Source organism: Hibiscus syriacus, unplaced genomic scaffold (genome assembly GCF_006381635.1).
Source record: "Hibiscus syriacus cultivar Baekdansim isolate YM2019G1 unplaced genomic scaffold, ASM638163v2 tig00117012_pilon, whole genome shotgun sequence".
Classification (NCBI taxonomy): domain Eukaryota; kingdom Viridiplantae; phylum Streptophyta; class Magnoliopsida; order Malvales; family Malvaceae; genus Hibiscus; species Hibiscus syriacus.
Genome location: NW_024063524.1, coordinates 383186 through 406850, shown reverse-complemented (window position 1 = coordinate 406850; position 23665 = coordinate 383186). Strand labels below are relative to the sequence as shown.

At 36.1% G+C, this 23665-nt stretch overlaps 1 protein-coding gene and 1 pseudogene across 1 annotated transcript; both read left to right on the top strand.

The window, feature by feature from the left end:
* Positions 1-215: 215 nt before the first annotated feature.
* On the top strand, positions 216-5305 carry LOC120195340 (annotated as a pseudogene).
* Positions 5306-17990: 12685 nt separating this feature from the next.
* On the top strand, positions 17991-21850 carry LOC120195453 (protein EARLY-RESPONSIVE TO DEHYDRATION 7, chloroplastic-like). The gene is made up of 4 exons (XM_039197476.1): positions 17991-19125; positions 19730-19896; positions 21098-21182; positions 21459-21850. Exons 1-4 carry the CDS (start codon positions 18083-18085, stop codon positions 21640-21642), a joined length of 1479 nt encoding a protein of 492 aa, XP_039053407.1. The 5' UTR covers positions 17991-18082; the 3' UTR covers positions 21643-21850.
* Positions 21851-23665: the final 1815 nt, after the last annotated feature.

Below are 23665 nucleotides of genomic sequence, written 5' to 3'. Positions count from 1 at the left end.
AAAACCTAATTTAGTCATCCTATTAAAGTTAAGAAAATCCATTTATTTGATCCCCATTATTAACTTACCATACAGTGAGATTTGGCCTAAGCCAGCAAATAGCCCAAAGTTGGTTTGTTTTGTCTTTTGGTTGTTGCCATTTATGATGCTTGGAACTGTCTACTCCGTGTTTATGAATGTAACAATGTGAAGATCTAGCTTATTGCTGTGAAAAGATGAAGAAAATGATACAGTATGAGATTTTTCCGGCTTCCGCTTTTGTTGTTCTTGTTCTTGTTCGTTGTTTTTATGTGAGGACAGTTGGAGTTTATGCGAAGTAAAATACTGGTGTCCAGATCGTTCCCGGGAAACTGAACGTTCGTTTGGTTCCACATTCACATGATGATGTTGGTTGGTTGAAGAATGTTGATCAGTACTATGTTGGATCAAACAACAGCATTCAGGTTGATTCATATATTTTTATAGCAGTTCACCATGTTCATGTTATTACTCTGGTGTTTGACGCTTTTAAGTGATTTTCTTGTGCAGGGTGCTTGTGTTAAGAATGTGCTCGACTCGGTTGTCGAATCATTGAGTCGTGACCTGAATCGAAAATTTGTTTTTGCTGAGATGGTAAATCCATCCAGCTCATCATATTGGAATCTGTTTCCTCTCTTGTTTCTCTTCTAGTTTCGAGTTTGATTGTCACTCGGCATCGAATAATGAAGTTTGATATGAAAATAGGTTTTTTTTCCAAGAACAAAGTCCTGAAATACAAGAACAAGTGAAAAAACTTGTAGATGCAGGCCAACTGGAATTCGTGTATGTTGATTCCCAAGCAACTTGATATCTGAAGTTTTGATTTTTGCGTATATACTGAAACAGGCCTTTTAGGATGTATTTGCGGTAATGGTGGTTGGTGTATGCATGATGAAGCTGCAACATATTACATAGACATGATCGGTCAAACGACTTTAGGCCATCGCACAATAAAGGAACAGTTCAACACGGTTCCTCTAGCCGGATGGCAAATAGATCCTTTTGGTCATTCTGCTGTGCAAGGCTACCTCCTTGGTGCTGAGGTGCATCTCAACAATTTAACTGCTTTCTGTTTCACCATTTAATCTGGAGAATAACACGTTTTGGGTGATTACATTGTTCCAGCAGGTAGGCTTTGATTCAATGCATTTTGCAAGAATTGATTACCAGGACAGAGCACAAAGGACAAATGAAAAATCTCTCGAGGTCATATGGCAAGGATCCAAAACTTTTGGTTCTTCATCTCAAGTTTGGAATTGAAAAATCCTGCAGTCTTTTCTTTCTGCAAGGAGTTCCATTGAATTAATAATTTACTTGTTGGACTATCTGCAGATTTTTGCAAATGCTTTTCCCGTTCATTATAGTCCTCCAGCTGGTTTCCATTTCGAAGTGAATGATGACTCTGTGCCTGTCCAGGTTCTGTAATGGTTTAACAAGAGTTTATGAGATCTACGTATCGACTGCTTTCAGGTTATGTGTTCCTCGTGTATTTATTTTCCACAACTGCAGGATAACCCTCTTCTATTCAGTTACAATGTTGAACAGCGGGTTAATGACTATTAACGCTGCAATGATCCAAGTTAACTATTTGCTCCTTTTCGGGTTTCATTGTTTTTCGAGTTGTGATGTTGGAATCATGTTGGCTTATATCTTCCTAGGTGAACAATAAGCATTCATATGACAGTTTTTATGTTTCCTTTATTCTTTCTATAGGTCAATGTGACAAGGACAAACCATATTATGTGGACAATGGGAGATGATTTCCAGTATTAATATGCCGAAACTTGGTTCCGACAGATGGATAAATTTATTCACTATGTTAACAAGGTAGTTCTCATTAAGTCGATTTAATCACTAAAATTTTCAGAATTATAGCTTCCGAGCTTGATTCACCCTTGATGCACAATGGATTGTTTCAAACCACATGTTTAAATAACTAAAGAAATCTGTGATTGCAGATATAAAATTAGTTTAAGTTTCCACTTTGTCTTTCTTTCTCAATATCGCTATTTTTCTGCTCCATTTTCTCAGGATGGCAGAGTTAATGCATTGTATTCTACACCATCCTTGTATACTGATGCAAAAAGTGCTGCAGATGAGCCATGGCCAACTAAAACCGATGACTATTTTCCGTAAGTACTAAATGTTCTTCTCCTTGTCGTTGTTCGTCTTCATCTGCTTTATCACTTCTTCTTTTCCCTGGGCTAATCTACTACATATATGCTAGTCTGATCTGATGATTCTTGGCAGTTATGCAAGCAGGCAAAATGCTTATTGGACTGGATTTTTCACAAGTCGGCCAGCCTTTAAACGATTTGTTCGGAAGCTTAGTGGCTTTTATCTGGTATGACATCAAAATGCTTATACGACCGGATATTTCACAAGTCGGCCAGACTTTAAACGATTTGTTTGGAAGCTTAGTGGATATTATCTTTTGTATATGATTTTCAATGCATAACTGTACATGTCAATGTAAAAAAGTTTGCAATGAAGCCTCTTTATTCATGTTGTTATGAAAAAATCGAATTAAAATTTTTGGTATCTTTGAATAGGCAGCAAGACAACTTGAATTCTTTGTGGGAAAGAGATCCAATGGTCCCAATACATTTGATTTGGGAGATGCTCTAGGTATTGCACAGCACCATGATGCCATAAGCGGTACTGCCAAACAACATACAACCGATGATTACTCGAAACGCCTTGCAATAGGAGTCACTGAGGTTGGCAGCAAACTTCCTCCTTACTTCGACCCTATTAGTTGTTTTCGATTTCATATCCTGCATTATTTATAATCATTTATGTCAAATTTCTATTTTTCATCACTGAAAACTGAAAAACTTCTCATGTTGAAGGCCGAAGCAGTTGCATCTTCCGCTCTCTCGTGCCTAACCAAGAAAAATTCCGGAGATAAATGTGAAGAATCTGGAAATACATTCAGCCAGGTAAGGCATTAAGAGATGTTATACAACTGACGAGCCATTTTACTTTGAAAAGTGTAGTTTCCTTTCTTTGTCTGACACTGCAACTTCCAACCATTTCTAACAGTGCCAACTACTCAACATCAGCTACTGTCCACCAACAGAGAAGGATATTCCACAAGGGAAGAGCTTGGTAATTTTTCTGCATTGTTCTTTCTTTCTTTTTCTTCAAGAAATAATTCTTTTGTTTCGATCATATTTTGTAAAATGGTCACTTTCAGGTGGTGGTAGCATATAATCCTCTTGGATGGAATCGCAAAGAAATTGTTAGAATACTAGTGAGTACATTTTGACACTTTTCTTTCTGGTGTCTTTCAATTTAGTACAGGTGTAACTTTTCGGTCCCATCTTGAACCATTTACAGGTAAACGACGCCAATCTTGTTGTCCAAGATTTTTCCGCCAATAACGTCGATGTACAATATTTAGCTTTGGATAATGTTACAAGAAATCTTAGGGAGTTCTACACAAAAGCTTACTTGGGACAGTCCTCGGGTGCGGCTGCAAAGTACTGGCTATATTTTCAAGTATCTATACCACCACTAGGCTGGAATACTTACTTCATTTCTAAAGGTGCTGGAAAAGGTAGATAATTCGCTTCATTCAGTTCCAGCACTGGACTGTTGTTGAAATCTTGAAGTCTATATGCGAAAAGGAAATTTCGTGCATGACTGTTCTATCTTTTTATAATACAACAATGGTGTAGGACAACGCACAGATGGAATAGTCTCGGAGATGCCACAAAAAGGGACTATTGAAGTTGGAAAGGGAAATCTATAGATGTGTTTTTCTACTAGTTCTGGCCAACTCCAACGGATGTATAATTCTCAAACCGGAGTAAGTTAATCGTAATTTCCAGACAACAATCATTATATGCACCAGTGCAGAATATTTGATTTTTCCATGTCACCATATAGATTTACCAGTGCAGCAGAGCTACCTGTGGTATGGTTCAAGCCCTGGTGATTCTGATCCCCAGGTAAGCAATAACTGCACTCGGATTTCAAATGAAAGAGTTCATGTCGAGATAATAAGAGTCTGTTTATATGCCAATCTTATAACGATGATCAATCTTCCAGGCATCTGGTGCATATATATTCCGGCCTAACGGCTCACCTCCAACTGTTGTTTGACGATCAGTAAGCCTCTCATAGAGCATTTTCATCATATAACAGGTCTAATAAATTATAATATGCATTATCCCCTGCAGGTGCCATTGAGGATCACTCGTGGACCCCTAGTTGATGAAGTTTACCAACAGTTCAATGAATGGATCTACCAGGTCATTACTTTGAGTTCACTTCAGTGCCTCCCTCTCACAAAAATGGCTAATTTTTCTATTTATGTCCATTCATTAGGTCACCAGACTTTATAAAGAAAAAGAGCATGCTGAAATCGAATTCACTGTAAGGCAGTCTAAAACGAATTTGAATCTTATCATCTATATTTTCTTTCTTTCTCCTGTCAAATGAATTTGAACCGTCTGTTATTGAATGCAACGCCTCAGGTGAATGATATCCATTGTCTATAAAGTAAAATGGTGTCATTTCACTAATTGATTGTTGCAAAGTATTCTAACAATGTTTTATTTTGAAGATTGGTCCTATCCCCATGGACGACAGTGTCGGGAAAGAGATCATTACTCGGCTGACAGCGAATATGGTCACAAACAAGGTGTTTCATACTGATTCTAATGGGAGAGACTTTCTAAAACGGGTAATTTCTGAAATATTCCTTCAGTTTGAGTATCTGAAAGTCTTAAAGGGAAGATCACACACACACACATCTCAACATATCGTAATGTTTCTTGATGTTGGCTGGTTTGATCTTGAGTACCAGCCTGAAATGTTCGATCCTGGTTCCGTTTCAGGTACGAGACTTCAGAGAAGACTGGAACCTTACAGTTACTCAACCTGTAGCAGGAAATTACTATCCAGTAATGTTCTCAACTCTTGTTTACAAGTCAGAATTTAAAGTCACTACTTAGCTAGTTTACAAGTCGAAATTTACGATCAGTAATTAGCCATAGGCTTGGCCAGCAGGCCAAAGTTGATGCAAAATGCTCCGTTATATCTTGCTGTGAGTCACTGATTCAGTTAAATGACACTAACATTTTTCCAGATTAACCTTGGAATTTATACTGTGGATAAGAAATCCGAATTATCCGTGTTGGTTGATTGTGCCACCGGAGGATCAAGTATTAAAGATAGAGAAATAGAACTCATGCTTCACAGGTTTCCTTTTACATTCTGCTTTCAAACATTCCATATATCTGTGTGCCGATGGGGCAACATAGATTCTCACTCATAATATGTGCATTCTAACGAAAATACGAACCTGTTAAACTCACTTTTCTTTCTTAGGCGGATGATATATGATGATTCCAAAGGAGTAGGCAAAGCCCTTGACGAAAGTGTCTGCGGGAAGCACATGCGAGGGACTTACGGTATACTACTGAAATGTCTACTTTTTTTTTCTATCTTTATCAATATTCAACGACATTCCGACTGAAATGTTGCTCGGTTATTCATAAACTTCTGAGACCGGCTCAGATTCGAGGGAATTACTACGTTAGCATCAACCGGAAAGGAGAGGGTGCACAGTGGCGTCAAAAAACCGGTCAAGAAGTTTACTCGCCGCTTCTATTAGCTTTCACGCATGAGGTAACATCGTAGCTTGATTGTGCCACACACAACATGTCCAACCATAGGATATCATTAACTGTAAAAATGATTGATCATTCAGAAAACGGAGACCTGGAAATCATCCCATTTGACAAAGGCAACTGCCATGGATCCGGGGTACGCATTACCGCTCAGCGTTGCGTTAATCACTCTTCAGGTGACAGTTCATGAACAAGTAACTTTTCTACTTTAAATAGCTCTGTTCCTTTCCTCTAAAACCAGAAGCTTCTTCTGCAGGAACTGAATGTAGAAACAACTCTAATCCGTTTAGCACATTTGTACGCAGTAAGTAACTTGATATCCGATCCCGTAATTCATTCGAACACACACCGAAACAGTTTTGCTAAAGACATTTCAAATTGCAAATTTCCGGTGTATGTTTCTATTAGGAGGGTGAGGATTCAACATATTCAAAACTGGCAAAAGTTGAACTAAAGAAGACGTTCCATAGAAGAATGGTATGTAAAGCTACTCACATGTAGGTACATGCATGGTAAACAAAACTTGAGCTGGGTTTTTGCGGTTACTTTGTTTCAGGTAAAGAAGTGAAAGAAATGAGCTTAACAATAAGTCAAGTGAAGTCTGAGATGAAGAAATTGTCATGGAAAATAGGTGGGAATGGAGAAGAGGCTTCCCCTGTTAGAGGTGGCCCTCTTAATAACTCAACTCTGATAGTGGAGCTTGGTCCAATGGAGATCCGCACTTTCCTATTGAAATTTTAATAAACACTGTACTCACCACTTCCAAAGAAAATTTTTAAGGCTTTTAAAATATATTATTGTTATCAACATTAGGTTATATTGGTCAAAGAGTAGGATAATTTTTTCTCTGTTTATGGATCAAAATTACAAAAAAAAAAAATAACGGACCATGTTTTTTTTTGGGTAAAAATATAAGGGTCTGGGGAACTATTATGCCTTTAATTAAAATATTAATTTTTGTAAAACTATAACAATTTTTAATTTATGTTATTAATTAGAGAAACGTATTAAAAATGGTACATTAACCGTAGACAGGAGAGAGAAAATATAAAAATTGTTAGGGATGCGGACGGGACGGGGCGGGGCGGACCAGGTTTTTTATCGTTCTGACTTCGATCCGAAAGTGTATTATTTAAATCCGATCATGTCTCGTTAAAATAAATTTTAATATTTTTATGTTCGATCTCGCCCTGATTTTATACTAAAACTCCGACTCGACCCGGCCTAAATATATTAATATTTTAAAATAATATATTTTATGATAATATATTTATAATTATTTATTACATTTTAAATGATTATAATAAAATATTTTATAATAATTTTTATATAATTAAGGAATATATTTTAATAATATAAAAATAAAAATCCTTAAAATTTTAAATATATATTATATACATAAAGATAAATTAATAATATATATCGAGTCAGGTCGAATAGGTTTTTTTTCACCTTAGATCGGGTCTTGCCACACCTTGAACCCTGAAATTTTAAAAAAGAACCACCCCTATAGGATTGTGTTTGATTATTTTACCATCCCTAAAAGTAGTTCCGTAATCAAATTTAAGAAAGAGTAAACTATAAAATTGATCACTTTCGTTTGAGTTTTATAAAATTTTCATCACAAAATTCAAAAAACATATCATTTGGTTATGATCATTTCGTTTTAATTAAGATGTGGTCATAGAAGGTCAACGATTGTTAAACCTTTAACGATTTGTTGACGTGATACGAAAAATATATAAAATTAAAATTATATCATTTTCACGTAGATGATACATAAATTAAATTTTGGTCAGTTTCATTTTATATTTGTACATTTTTGCTTAACAAATTCAAAAAACATAAGTTTTGGTCACTTACGTTATTGTTTTATTAAGTTTTGGTCACCTATGTTATCGTTTTATTACGTTTTGGTCAATTGGATGTTAAATGTCGTTAGTTTGATGACGTGACATGTTAGTAAAATAGTTTTATTTTTATTTTAACCCCAAAATTTTAGACAAAATATTAATTATGGGTTTTTTTTGTAAATTAAAATTAGTTTAGATATAACATTTCAATTTACCCATTTTTTAATATTTTTCCCCTTAACCCCCAATATATTCTCTTCAATTCTTCTTCATACATATCTCTGTTCCATTGCAATAATCTTTTTGTTTCTAATTATTAGTTGTGTTTTTTTAAATCAAATTAGGTGGGTTATCAATTATAAGAAAATGTATAAAAGAAGAAGTAACGAAGATTGTGAAAATACAGAGAATTTGCCATTTAAACTCTGAAAAGTTTCACCACCACCACCACCACACCACCGCCTCGAGCCGAGAAAACTAGAGATTCTTCAATGGCGGCATTATTGACGACACAATATCAGGTTTCCATCTCTGACACGTTATTGACCAACAAAATCTCCATGATGCGAAAGATCGTTGAGAATGTTTCGTCGCATCCAAACGTGATCGACCTCCACGATGTTTACGAATATCAAATTGGCGTTCACTTAGTACTGAAGCTCTAGTCCGACGGTGAGTTGCTCGATCAGATTGTCACAAAAATTAGGTACTCAAAGGTTACCGCGGTGGCAGTGGTGCGATAGATCGCACAGGCCGTAGGAGTTAACGATGATTCATAAAGCGAACATTGTTCATAAGGGTATAGAATCAGAAAATTACTTGTTCTTGAGCAAAAACAAAGATCTGAAAATGAAGATCATGGATTTTGGATTGAGTTAGGTGGATAAATTCATGGATCCAATTATCGGATTGCTTGGATCTATTGATTATGTTTCACTAGAGGTGCCTTCTTAAAAAAATCCATGAAGAGTGACATCTCGTTATCGGGTTATTTAGATTCATTTATTTGTCTTATTGTTCCTTGTTGGATTTGACATTATGCAATCTCAATCTTTGAAAATTGAATTTTAGTTTGTATAATTAAAATTACACAGCTTCATTTTATCTTTAGATACATATATTCTCATTTTTCTATTAACTTGTGGTGTACTATTATTTGTTATCGAAACTTGGGAATCTTACGTTATTTAAATACAACACAAATATTTAAAAGAAGACAAGTGGAGCAATGAAATAATGGAGTAGAAATGTCTAAAGAAGAAATATGCACACACAAAAAATGAAGAGCAATGGTATTAAGAAGAAAGCCTAATAAAAATAGATAAATTAAAATATTATCTCTAAATTAATTTAAATTTATAAAAAAAATTATAATCAATATTTTATTTAAAGTATAAAGATTAAAATAAAAATTAAATCATTTTATTAATTGACACGTAAGACGGTAAATTTATTAAGAGAAAATAACTTCAGTGACCGAAAATGCCTTATAATATACGATTTTAACCAACTTTTTTTGGATTTACGAAAATGACCAACAAATTCGCAATGCGAACTCCAATTTCGCAACACAGTTTCCAAATTTGCAACTCAGTTTCTGAAATCGCAACGCGAATTTCATTCTCGCAACTCGATTCCAAATTCGCAACGCTATTTCCAAATTTGCAACATGGAATTTCAATTCGCAACTCGATTTCTGAATTCGCAACGCGAATTTCTTTTTCGTAACACAAGTTTCCTTTTCGCAACAAGATTTTCTAAATCGCAACACGAATTTTTTTTTCGCAACTCGATTTTCGAATTCGCAACACGAATTTTAATTTCGTAACAGCTTTTATTTTCGCAACGCAAATGTTTTGGGTATATAAAACTACGCAGCAGCAACAACTCATAACCTAAATCCCTAAATCACAACTTATTCCATCTCCATCTATCACTCTCTCCGGCAACATATGTTCCTATATCCAACGACATCCTTCCTCATCTCTAATTTGTTTTTACATAATTTTATTTATATATAATTTTTCAATGATTTATCTCCCAAATTATCAACTATCAACTTAATAAAGGTATGTTTTTCTCTAAGTTAGTGATGATATCTAGTTTATAGCTCGTTTGTTTAGTAAATTAATTTACAATTTGTAGAATGAAATCATCTAATGTTGATCATGTTTGGATAGATTTATGTTTTGGAGGGTCATGGGAGAATGTTCATGGTGTTTTTACAATATATGCCTTTACCCATGAATCTTCAACTAAAACTGTCATTAAAAAAGTTAACTTATGAAACTTTAATGTTACGTGTTGCAAAGAAATTGAATTTAGAGCCCTTAAGTGGATTTAGGCTATCTTATCAGAGAAAAGCTAAAGTTATTTGTTAACTGACAATGAAGATGTTGAACGATTCATTGCTTACATTAGTGTTTCGCGAGAAGATGATGTTACATTGTATGTTTTTGAACCTAGAAGTAGTGAAGTTGGGTCAGTAGTGGGTAGTAATCAACTAAGTTCTTCAACCCCAGTTTATGGTGCTCACAATGTACAACGTTGTTATCAACCTCAAAATTTGATGGTTCCACCACAATTTCATCACCAAGAAAATTTTGTTTCACCACATTTCCAATACCAAACACAATATCAAACACAATCTCAAAACCCACAACCTTTTCCTAATCCAAATCCCAATCAACTTTCAGCACCAAATTTCGGTTTTTATATTGACCAGTTAGACGATGATGAGCTAACAAAAAATTGTGAGTACTAGTCAGTATTCGAAATTTGATCTTGGTCAATACCCGGACTTTGATCTTGGTCAATACCCGGACTTTGATCTTGGTCAATACTCAGATTTTGATGATGTTTCAGAAGAAGAAACAGACCCTGCGTGAAATAATTTTGATATTGGTCAATACCCAAATTTTGATGATGAAACGGCCGCTGCCGAGGAATATGTTGTTGATGATAATGAGGAGGAAGTTACGACTGTGAATGAACATGTTGAACATCCATTCTGTAATTCATATAACCCTGAAGAAGAAAAAGAAGAAGAAAAAGACCCCGAAGAAAAGAAAAAGAAAAAATTACCACTGGAGTATAACTGAAATATGCCAGAATTACTTCAGATACTGGAAGAAGAGTTGGTAAAGATAGCAGTTGATTGTTACACAAAAGTTATTCGTATCAAGAAAGATGATTGTTTTGATACAAAGGAAGACTTGAAGATAGCTTTATATACGAAATGTATGGAAGATGGCTATCAACTAAAAGTTAACAAATCAAACAAAGATCGTTTCAAAACAAGGTGTATGATTGAGAAAAATTGTACGTGGCGTATGATTGCAAAGAGGATAAAAAAAGTGAAATGTTTCAAGTTAGGACTTTTATTGATAAACATACATGTTCAAGAACCCAAGTTTTTCCTCACTATAGACAGGCAAACAAAAAGGTGTTGGGTGGTTTTCTGGCTGAGTTAATGTTTTTGAATGGCAGAGTATATCGGGGACATGAAATTATGACTGACATGAATGCTCGGTTCAAGATTAGTATCTCATATTCTCAAGCTTGGAGAGCAAAATGTTATGCCTTGGAATTGTTGAGGGGGTCGTCAGAAGCATCGTTTGCCCAACTATCGGCTTATTGTCACAATTTAAAGCTGAAAATCCTGGGTCGGTAACTCATATCAAAACATATAGAGATGGATGCTTTGAGTTGTTGTTTATCGCCATTGGTGTTGCGGTTAGTAAATCAATATAATTGTATTGACTCATTTTTGTTAGTTACATGCATTTCACATTTAAATGATTATATTTCTTGTGTATATTATTTTGTAGATTCGTTCGTTTATTACTTGCATGCGCCCAGATATTATAGTTGATGGAGCACGTTTGAAAGGTTGATACCTTGGAGTAAACTTATTAGCAGTAACCATGGATGCTAACAATGGGATACTGCCAATAGCTTACTGGGTTAGCAAATCTGAAACCTCTGATTCATGGGCATGGTTTATGGGGCATCTTAGGGATTACATAGGTCCTATTAGCAATATGACAATCATATCCGATAGGGCAAACTCAATTGACAACGCTGTTAGAAGGTGTTTCCCAGATGTTTTTCATGGACTTTGTGGTGTTCATTTGTACTGAAATATAAAATCAAGGTCTGCTGGTATAAAAAATCACAAATAGACATACTAGAAGGCTGTAAAAGCTTATCGGGAAGTGGATTTTAATAAGCATATAAATTGTTTAAGACGTGTTTTGCCTCAATGTGCTCAAACACTAGAAGATGTCGGGTTTGAAAGATGGTCAAGAGTACATCAACATGGAGCAAGATATGGTTTATGACGTCTAATAGTGCAGAATCAATCAACGCTCTAAGTCGTCATTCCCGAAAATTACCCATTACTATGTTAATGGAGTTATTTTGAGCCTCTATTCAACAGTGGTACTACAAGAAAAGAAACCATTCAGGTATTATTTCTTTAAATTCGTAACTTATCATATTTAATATATTTTATTAAGTATTATTTATTTAAATTTACAGGAACATTGGAACGTCGTGTTACACCATGGACTGAAAAAAGATAACGAAACGTGTTGTGAAGTCAACGTCATGGATAGTTGAACCATGTTCAAACACTTTGTTTGAAGTATTGGATAATAATTTAAATGAGCTTGTCGATCTAAATGCAAAGACGTGTAGTTGTATGAAATGACAAACATCTTATTATTCGTGTGGCCATGTTATAAAAGTTGCTCTTCATCTAAACCAAGATGATTTAAGCGCATACGCTATGGATTGCTACACTACAGAAGTATATCAACAGACTTATGTCGAGATTGTCTACCCTATTCCACATTCTTCTGAGTGGGGCATACCAGATGACTTACAAATAGTTTTGCCACCAGTCATGGACATCAGGCTACCTGGCCGACCAAAAAATCACGATCGTATATCGTCTAAGGGTGAAGAGAATAGGATATCAACATGTAGTCGGTGCAAGGAAAGTGATCATACAAGGTTAACCTGTGGATCACCAGTGCCATCACAATCATCTTTTCCTCTACCAAAATATAGATCCTCATCAAAATCCAAAGCTCATATGGTGTTAAGCAAAATGAAATCAAAATCGCAATCAAAATCCCAATCACAATCGGCTTCACCTTTTGGGACTTATTAACTTAGGTGATTTTTAAATGCAAAAGTTGTATTATGTGTATTTTATGTGTGAATGAATACATTTTTAGTTAGACATGCATTAGTAACTTGAGTTTGAACATTGCTATGATCTGTTATGTTGAGTTTGAACATGTATTTTATGTGTGATTTTTAAATGCAAACATTGTATTATGTGTATTTTATGTGTGAATACATACATTTTCAGTTAGATATGCATTAGTAACTTGAGTTTGAACATTTTCAGTTCAACATGCATTAGTAACTTGAGTCAAATTCGCGTTGCGATAGTCAAATTCGTGTTGTGATAGTCAAATTCGCTACGCGAAAGTCAAATTCATGTTGCAATTTTCGCGTTGTGATTGTTGCGAAAGTCATATTCTCGTTGCAATTGTTGCGAAAGACAAATTCGCAATGCGAAAAATCGAAATCGCAACGCGAATTTGACTTTCGCAACAATCGCAACGCGGATTTGACTTTCGCTTTGCGAATTTGACTATCGCAACGCGAAAATTGTAATACGAATTTGACTTTCGCGTTGCGAATTTGACTTTTGCGTTGCGAATTTGAATTTCGCGTTGCAAAAGTGTACCTTCAACAGGTTTTTTTTGCCTTCAACATAATGCATATTGAAAATTAAACAACAAATCAATTAAACAGCATTGTAAATGAGTTGCTATATATATGTAAAATATTTGTTCACATTATATCCAAATGCTCCTAACAATAGGGAGCTTATATCCAAATACATCAATTTGTTCACGCAGCTCACTTCAGTAACCTGCAGAAACGTTATGGCCATGAGATTTTCTACACATCTAAAACCAACAAATAGAAAATTATTGAATTCTAGGTACTTAACCAAACATTTTCAAACCAACAACGAGTATATATGTTAACAACACTTGCTCAAACTTACCAATAACAAATGGTTGTTTATGCACACTTTCAGCATGCAGATGCAGGTAGGCAACGTCTCGAATATATCGCTCTAGCCATAAAATACCGAAACCACAACCCTACTGCACCTCTATCTCTATCTATGGGAGGTAGAAACTGTTTACCTCATATCTTTAAACTTTCCAAGCACATGCATACAAGAGGACCACAATCCTCTCTGGCTCCCGCCGTTTGTTGTGGCGTTGTCTCATCTCTCATCATTGTAACTTTGAACTTTTTTGGCTTCTTGTTTTCAGAATTAGTCTAATAATCAATCGCATCCAAGTATTTAGCCAAATGAGCGCTCTATCCCTTACAAATAATATCTTTCAAATCAGACAATAGTATGTAATTCAACATGTTGTCATATACTATCGTCTTCAGGGATGGGAGCTGAAGCTCGACATGAAGTCAATGACGACGTTCCATAACAAGGATAAACACTTGCAATCATAAATAATAATTTAATTATGCACATTAAATAAAATTTATGAACACCTTTAAAATATTCAAAAATAAATACTAACCTTATCGACCTCCCACCACGTAGGATAAAGGATAGCTTTTCCATTACCCAACGCATATGAAGCGTCTCTTTGATCTTTCAAGTGAGCTACGTGAAAAGACGAAGGCATAATAGCCCATCGCATCTTTTTTATTTTCTTCAATTTCCTTATAATCAGAAGACGTGACACCCATGCATCAATATGTTGTTTTATACAAAAATACATATATTAGTGAATTTAATAAATTTTTAAAAAATAATCAAAATGCAATATAAGAAGAATATAAGACTTACCCCCCATTCGAAATAGTCATTCTCTTCAACCCCTAATAAAACACCCTACCAAGACCAATCAAGAAAAAAATGCATACTATCGTCGATTTTGCATATGTCAGCGTAACACCCCTGGCTCCGCTCATGTAGATAAAAATCAACTGCGATCTTAGCCCAAAGGGTATTATCTATAATTGTGTCCGGTAGTGTTCTCCTCTCCTGCTGAGGAATGGTACTGGCCGGTAACTCATACGAAAGCCAAATCTCATCCATCATACCAGGCACGTGAGGGGGTTTATCAATATGTCGACATAGTATGCCATGTAAATCGGGCTCTTAAACGGTGGGAGGGACCTCTTGAATGATGAGAGGGGCCTCTTGAACGGTGGAGGGGCCTCTTGAACGATGAGAGGGGCCTCTTGAACGATATGAGGAGCCTCTTGAACGATGAAAGGTGAATCGGGCTTATTCTTACGGAGTCTTGGAACTATCGGGGTGAAAAGAGACATAATGACATGTGCATGACGTCTGATGCGTGAACCCTGTCGTGCAAGAAAAACCCGACGTAAAGCATATGCCTTATCGGGCCGCTAAAAATAAACTAATACATAAATCAGTAAATAAATAAATAAATAAATAATGCCGAAAAAATGTTATTTGCATTTTTAGTATAGTATTAAACAAACTTACCTCATTGCGTAGAGTATGAACTTCATTATGCAACGATGAACCAATCTCATGTAGAGCGGCTGCCTCATCACGTAAAGTAGATGCCTCATCACGTAAAGTAGATACCTCACCATGTAAAGCACCATTATCATCGCGTAAAACATCTATCTCACCACGAAAAGATCGTACCTCATCACGCCATGCACCATTGTTGTCACGTAAAGTACCGACCTCATCACGCAAAGTACTGACCTCATCACGTAACTCCCCTAACTCATCCCGTCGAGGTGGAGAACGGGGAGATAAATGTCGTGGCATCTTTGTCGGTCGCCTATCATGAGGTGATGATGGAGAAGAGACTCGATGATGTGATGGAATAGGTGATGGCTCTCGGTGTGAAGGTGTATAATCGGCTCAATCAGGTGATGGCTCTCGAAGTGGGGGTGCTCATCATCTGTCCCATCAAAAAAATGCTTACTAGCTTGCCATCAATCAGTGGCAAGCTCAACCTCTGTGGGTGTCAGCCTCTGTAATGGATAGTTTGCCTCCTAACAATATAAAAGCTCAAAAAAAGTCAAACGTCTACTAGTAATAAACAAATGTATATATGGTAGTATTTGTGTTAACTTACATCATTCATCGTCGTATATGGTAGTAAATCTTCCCAATCCAGCAGCCGGATCCTCCTCCAGGTAATAGCCCTAGGAATATCATTTGATTTTTTTTATTGCATTTGTCTACATGTTGGGAAAAGCCTCAAATATCCAAATCTACAAACAATATAACACACAAACATTAATTTTTTAGTAATTGTTAAATTTAATTATAATTTTGGAAACATTATATAGAAATTCTTACCTTAAAGGCCTAAATAAAGCTTACCAAAGTGTATTTGGAACCATGGCCACGTAAACTACGATGGTCCTCAAAGGCAGACGACAACTTTTTCCAGGTAGCTTTCCATAGATATTAACCCCACGGAAACACGTTCTATGCATTTAGGTCCTCTACCAATAATATTAGGTCCTCAGAAATAGGTTGTCTGGCCTCTTTACCTAAAACGTCGGCATTCAAAAGTAATAAAAGGCGTAATCGAACAATATCAAGGTCATCCATCCGAGTGAAACCATCTTTAAGAAGTAATATTTTCAAATCATCGACGTGTAAACTGGGCTTCGCCTTTGCCACCTCAGGAAAAACCCAAAATAACCATGATGGGTGGGCGGTATGACTAGTGTACCGACCTAATTCATCATGTCCGAAACGTAGACCAGTGATTAAGCAAAACTCCTCCCGCCCAAAACAAGTATACGCCAGGAGAAAATGAAACCACATCTCTTCATCACCACATTGTATCCTCTCGGGTAGATCGTTAGTCATAGTCTAAAGAAACAAATAGGTCAACATAGCATCTCCACCTGGATGTTGTACTTTCAACCATGGCCCGAAGCAAGTATCCTCAAACAATTTTCTTTGTACAAGTGTAAGTGTCGACGCAATTGTAGTGGCTAGGCTTAATTTATTCCTTAAAGTCAATGAAGCCGAAAAAATTTCCTAACAAAAACAATAATAATATACCAAGTTAGATATACCAAAAACATACACTATAAACAGACATGATATTAAACAGTGAAAACAAAGCCAAATATGTTTCAAACTAGCACGATATTCACCCAAGTCATTATTCTATCATAGTTCACAAAATACATCAGATAACATTCTAGAAGTAAAGACTTATATAAACATTTAAAAGGACAACATATAGGTTTAGTGCAGGTTCAAGGACAACATAAAGAGTAGTAGTTTATTCTTGAAACTTAAATTCGCAACACTGTGAAGTTAGTATTTGTCTTTGTTTTTTTGTTGAAGTAATGCAATTCATTCAAGTTTCAATTTGCAGAAGAATAGTAGTTTCTTAAACTTAAATTCGCAACGCTAAAATGAAAATCGCAACGCGAAACTAAAATCGCGTTACGATTTTCATTTTTGCGTTGCAATTTTCGTGTTGCGATTTTCATTTTCGTGTTGCGAATTTAAATTTCAAAAACTATTCTTCTGCAAATTGAAACTTTAATGAATTGCATTACTTCAACCAAAAGACAAATACTAACTTCACAGGGTTAAAGACTAAACAGTTTAGCAGTATTGGCAGCAACCAAATGAATTTACTAAGCAATCTAAGTGAAATGGTTAATCTATATATTGAAATTACTAGTAAATTTATCATCAATTTAAATATGCAAAATCTAATAATAATACAAAAATTTCAAAATAAAAATAATTAAAAAAATTAACCTTCGGTGATTGATTTTCCATTTGTGGCCGTTAATAGTTATAAGGGTGGCTCTGAGAGATGGAGATAGAGGGGGGTCGCCGGATATGGGGACGGATTTCGCCGGAGATGGGGACGGATATCGCCGTAGAGAGTGAGAGATGGAGATGAGACTAAGTTGTGATTTAAGGTTTTAGGTTATGAGTTGCGATTATATTGTTTACATTTATGTTACGAAATTAATATTGTGTTTCAAATTCGAAAATAAAATTCGCGTTGCGAAAATAAACGCGCTTTGCGAATTTGACTTCTGTGTTGCGAATTACAAGATTTACAAATTTTGTGTTGCGATTTACAAATTCGCGTTGCGAAAAAGGAATTCAAGTTGCGAATTTCAAAACTGAGTTACGAAATTGAAGTTCGCGTTGCGAATTTATTGGTCATTTTCGTAAATCCAAAAAAAATTAATTAAAATCGTACATTATACAACATTTTCGGTCAATGAATTTATTTTCTCATTTATTAAAAACACAGTTATCACATTTATAGAGGAAAAAGAGAATGAGCAGCCCAGATCTAATCTTATTAAACTTACGCGGGATATCCGATACAGTTTTTACTGTTAAAATCACCAAACAGCAACCGCCACGACTCTTTTTCTCCGGCCGGCGTGTCCGTCTTCAATAATTTTATTTTTTCCTCTTCATTTCTTTCCCTTCTCCCAAACAAAAAGAAAATGGATTCTCAATACCCGAACCAGAAACCCTCTCTTCACCCGGAAGTGATCCGAACAAACCTCGAAATCCCCCAATACGCTTCTTATTCTTCCAACAACCTTTACCCCACCATTGACAAGCGTGATTTTGTCGAAAACCTTTTCCCGGACTTTGCCCCATATTCCGTTAGCTTCCACAACGGCCAGTCATATCCTCCGTTTGCGCCAACGGTCCCCTATTCGCAATATCCCGTTAGCGGCCATTATGGTCACTCGGATCCTCCTTTCGTGATAACGGCCCTGCCTGAGCAATTTCCCTTTAGCGCCTCTGATGACCACTCAGATCCTCCGTTCGCGCCAACGGCCCCAGCTGAAGCTGTTGAGGAAGTTTTAATGAAAATCCCTGGTGCCATCGTACATTTGATCGATAAATCTTACAGCGTCGAGCTCGCTTGCGGAGAATTCTCGGTAGTTCGTCTCTGGCAGGACAACAACATTGTCGCTGTTCTAGCGCGTGTCGCTGATGAAGTCCAATGGCCGATTACGAAACAAGGGACGGCCGTTAAACTTGACGATTCTCATTATTTCTTCTCTCTTGAGTTCTCTAAGGAAGCCGATAAAACTTCCGAGGATGGCTCTGATTTGCTTAGTTACGGGTTGACAATAGCCTCAAAAGGACAAGAAAATTTGTTGATACAATTGGATGATATATTGCGATGTTATAGTTGTTTTACGGTGCAGAAAGTAAAGGGGAAAGGGGAGAAGGTTTTGGATGGAGGGGAGAACATGTCCCCGGAGGATTTGAATTCGGCAAGCAAGAAGGCGGCGATGGAGGGTAGATGTGCGGCCTATTGGACTACACTGGCGCCTAATGTGGAGGAATATAGTGGGACAGCGGCTAAGATGATTGCGGCTGGATCAGGGCAGTTGATCAAGGGGATATTGTGGTGTGGAGATGTGACAATAGATAGATTGAATAGAGGGAACGAGGTATTGAAGAGCAGAATGACCCCTACCGAGGAGAATTTGGAGATTAGTCCAGAGGCATTGAAGAGGATACAGAGGTTAGGAAATGAACTGTTTTGATTTATTAAGTTACTTTATTATATTTCCATATATATATATATATATATTCATTCTTATGAAATTTATAGCTAATGAGGTAACAATTAAAATGGTTGAATTCTCAAACAATTAGCTTGTTTGCAGTTGGGATAGTATCATAGTAACAAGGCTCCCATAGCATAGATATATGCCCCCAATGAGAAAATTAAATGTTATTGATAAATTTGGTATATAATTATGTTTGTAGTGTGTTTAAGGAAGAGAACACAATGATGAGATAAGTATTGACAGAATGCTGAACTGATATGCTCTGTTTAGGAAGACAAAAGTAGAAATTCTTTCATGTCATTTGTAAAATCATGTAATAAACCTTTGCACGTTGTCTTCTTCAAAGTTCTATGCTTGAAAGCAATGGAATTTACTAATGGAACTGGAACTGAAACTGAAATACAACTTTGTTCAGAAGAATTTTTCTCCTTAAGTTTTGATTTAAGTTGAGTGGCATAGAGTATAAAGGTACAAAAGTTAGTTGTTTTTCTTTTGTTTTTTTACATCTAACTCTGAAGTTAACTCCTTGACATTTTGGCTTAACTATACATACAGGATTAAGAAGGTGACAAGAGTGACACACAAAGTGGCAAAAGGGGTTCTCTCTGGTGTTGTGAAAGTATCTGGATATTTCTCAAACTCTGTTGTGAACACAAAACTGGGCAAGAGGGTTTTTCGGCTCCTACCTGGAGAAATGGTTCTTGCTACCCTGGATGGATTCGGTATGTCATTCATCTGTCTCCACTTTATTTTTTATGGTTAGGTGCATCGTTTACGATCCCATTCATCCCGGCATGATTTGCTTATTCATGGGTTTTAATTAATAAAGATGGCCACTAGATTGCATTTTAGGTTCTTCTAGGTCTGTGCTAGATTTATACAGCCTAAAATTATTATTGATCTTTTGTAGTAACTGATATCAATCGAAAAAATGGAAAGTAGTTTGCTAGTTTGGTGTTAGGTGTACGGTAGATTGATTCAAGCTTAAGGATTAATTTCATCCAGTTTTACGATTTCTTCTCTTCTATGGAATTGAATGCAGTGGTTGTTGTAGAAACAGAGTTTTCCGATTCTGGTAAACAGGATTTTTTTATTCTGAAATTATTTTTATTCAAAGAACAATTGCATATTACACAAGAGGATACATGGGATTTTTATATACATGAATTAGAGACCTAGATAAGATAGGAGTTTAACTTAAACACAACTTACAGTTGTTTTAGAGTCGCTTGATCTCAGGCTCTATAGGTTGTTACCTATAGGTGCAGACTCTATTTAAGAATACCACTTAAGCTTGATATATTCATATGCCCTGTGATTCCTATCCCATTGCACCCTATTTTTGCTTGTATTATCAATTCATTTAGGTCAAACAGCTTATTAGCAAACACTTTAGCCATTTGTTCGTCTTAGGGTCAATGCCATATCTGTTCTGTTTACATTGTTTATCAAATGTGCTCATTCAATTGGACCATACTCGGAATAGAGCAAGATGACTGAAACTTGACTGTGTATATCTTTGTGTTTGTTTGTGAATAATTGAGTTAATACTCCCAGAACCATATTTTAAACTTTGGAGGTCTCTCTGATGCCATATAGGTGATTAAGCTTCTTGATATAGTGATGAATCAAGTCGAAGTTGGTTTTGACTGATGGAATTTGTTTGAGTTTCCATTTTGGTGAGCTACTTCAGCTCTCTATTATCCCTCCACGGCCAACAAGTTTATTTTCATTCTGCACTATTCTTATCCGAGTTTGATTTTCTGATTATCATATTAAACGAACAACTTTTTGAATTCAAATTTTGGGCATTTGAGGACCAGTTGTAATGCTTCTGATTGTCAGATATGACTTCTATATAGTCATTTTCAAGTGCATTTAGTTCTCTCATATTGATCTATTGCACTAATTCCTTGTGAACAGATAAAATTTGTGATGCTGTTGAAGCAGCTGGGAAAAACGTAATGACAACATCATCCACTGTGACGACTGAACTTGTCAACCAAAAGTAAGTTCACGATATATCAAGGGACAAGCAACTGAAGTTTGTGTCCAAATGTATTTCTAGTTGGACTGTTGGCATCTTAGTGTTTTATTGGTATCATCAATAGAGATTCTACTGTGCTAATTATGCATAAAGGCATAGGCACAGGTCCACACACTCAACACTCACTCAGTGCTATGCCCTTGCTTTAAGGACAATTTCATTCAAAGCCTCTATGCTTACTCTGAACCCTCTTGTCAAGTTAGAAAGAGACAAATTTAGAGGTTATCCTTTCTGCAGGTATGGAGAAAAAGCAGCTGAGGCTACAAGCGAATGCCTGAATGCTGCAGGGCATGCTATGGGAACAGCATGGGCTGCATTTAAACTCCGAAAGGCACTAAACCCAAAGAGTGCTCTTAAATCTAGCGTGCTAGCGAAGGCTGCTGCTAAGGCTACTGTTGAAGAGGCAAGGGCTAAGAAGTGATTGCTTTCAGATATCTGCTCTTCAAATTTTTAGCAGAGAGATGTGGTTATAATGCTGACATCCATAAGCTTCAAAAGTCATCGATATTTTTTCCGATTGTTATGGTATTTGTAACTGGTTATTCCTTTATGCTTATGCCGTACTTATTCTCTCTTTAGTGGCAAGAATTAAAAGGCTTTAGTCCGGTTATGGTAACGATAGTTATGATGTTAGAAAAATCATCAGCTTCACCCTTGTAAGCATTAGTTTGGAGTTGAATCCAATTTGTTAGGATCTTCTTGGCATTATGTTTTACAGCTATGACTATTTCTCTTTTTGTCATCAATTGCAGATGGCGATAACCTTTTCCTTCTTGTGGAGGTTCTAGTTCTGAATCATCTCTGAAATGATATGTGATATTTGTTTTCTGTGGATTTCCTTTGTTTCCTTCATCCTCTTTCTGGTGTTTATATATGCGTGTGTTTTGTTAAGTACATAGGTATGAATTGACCCTTTTATTCACAAATGCTTTGGTTGTTGCATCACTCAAAAAGAAACACCGATTGTACAGAATACTTATCGTGCTTGTTATTCTGATTCCTTGTCAATATCTATATCATTTTTCAGTTGATTTATATCGAGTTTGAACAGGATTTTTCAGATCTAGTTTCGATTGTTGGTGAGACTAGGGGTGTAAACGAGCCGAGTCGAGTTCGAGTATCGTTGAGCTCGACTCAACTCGAAAACTCTGAAATGCAGCTCAACTTGACTCGAAAACTCGAGAGCTTAAAATTTTTAAGCTCGACTCGAACTCGAAATCCTGAATTGAAGCTCGTGAGTAGCTCAAAAAGGCTCGAAATGAAAAAAATATCTTAACTTAACTAGATTGAAGTCTGAAACTCAAACCTGAACCTTAAATACATTAAAGTCTTACTGTATTTTTTTTTAAATACATAAATGTTAATATTATTAATAATTTATTTTTTTTTAAAATAAAATCTAAATATATTATATTTTCGAGCTGCTCACGAGCTTTTCAAGTTGAGTATCAAGTAGCTCGTTTCGGCTTGTTAAGAATTCGAGTCAAGTCTATTCGATCCGAGTATTTATCGAACATTGACCGAGTCGACCTCGAGTAGCTCGTGATCTGTCTCGTCTCATTTACAGCCTTAGGTGAGACACCAACACTTGCCAATCTTGGACCCCCAATTCCAACTACCCAAATGTGAAGAATGGTGGACTTTGGAAAGCAACAACAAGGTTTTTTTGCCCTAAAAGGCAGCCTGAAAAAAAATCAGGGAAATAGGGCACATTGGGATTTGCTACCGTACATGGTGAACTCGTCACTTCGACGTGACGAATTCCTTGAGATATATTATTTTAATGAACCCAAATGAGTGAGCCCCACATGGGCCATTAATTTATTGTATTTATATGGACTCCTCACCTTGAGGTGGCGAGTTCATTAAAAATTATTACTTTTTTAAGTATTGCAAAAAAAATTAAATTAAAATATATATATGGTAACTCGTTACCTTGAGGTGATGAGTTTCTTCAAATTCAAAAAAAACTAGTTGTTTTGTAGTCGTTGGTCAACAGTCACTTGGGCAATGGTTACAATGAAACTCGTCACGTCGAGATAACGAGTTTTACTTGGTTTTTTTAAAGATGGTCGTTGGAGTTAAGGTTATAAATAAGGGTTACGGGGTTTAGGTTTTTCACCATCCTAGCAAAATTCGAACTTCTTAAAGAAATCTTGAAAAATGGCTTTTCGAGATTACATGTTATGTCTCGATGATGTTCATATTTTGTAGGTCGAACTCCGTTCGAATGAAGAACATAGCATTTTTCATCGCAGTATAACTTTGAGAGATCCGGATAAGTGGATGATGATATACTTTCAGCAATCAAGTCTATATCCAACCATATTTGTACGTGGCTTTAAGATGTACCCGACGTTGATTTCGGCTCTGATTAAATGTTGGAGGCCCGAGATGTATACTTTTCATTTCCCGAGTGGTGAAGCAAAGATTACTTTAGAAGA

What these genes read in the sequence shown, in the direction of transcription:
- LOC120195453 (XM_039197476.1), top strand. Translation starts at nt 18,083, where the DNA reads ATGGATTCTCAATACCCGAACCAGAAACCCTCTCTTCACCCGGAAGTG. An exon ending in TGCTACCCTGGATGGATTCG is followed by an intron (nt 19,897 to 21,097) that starts GTATGTCATTCA and finishes CCTTGTGAACAG; the next exon opens with ATAAAATTTGTGATGCTGTT. An exon ending in ACTGAACTTGTCAACCAAAA is followed by an intron (nt 21,183 to 21,458) that starts GTAAGTTCACGA and finishes TCCTTTCTGCAG; the next exon opens with GTATGGAGAAAAAGCAGCTG.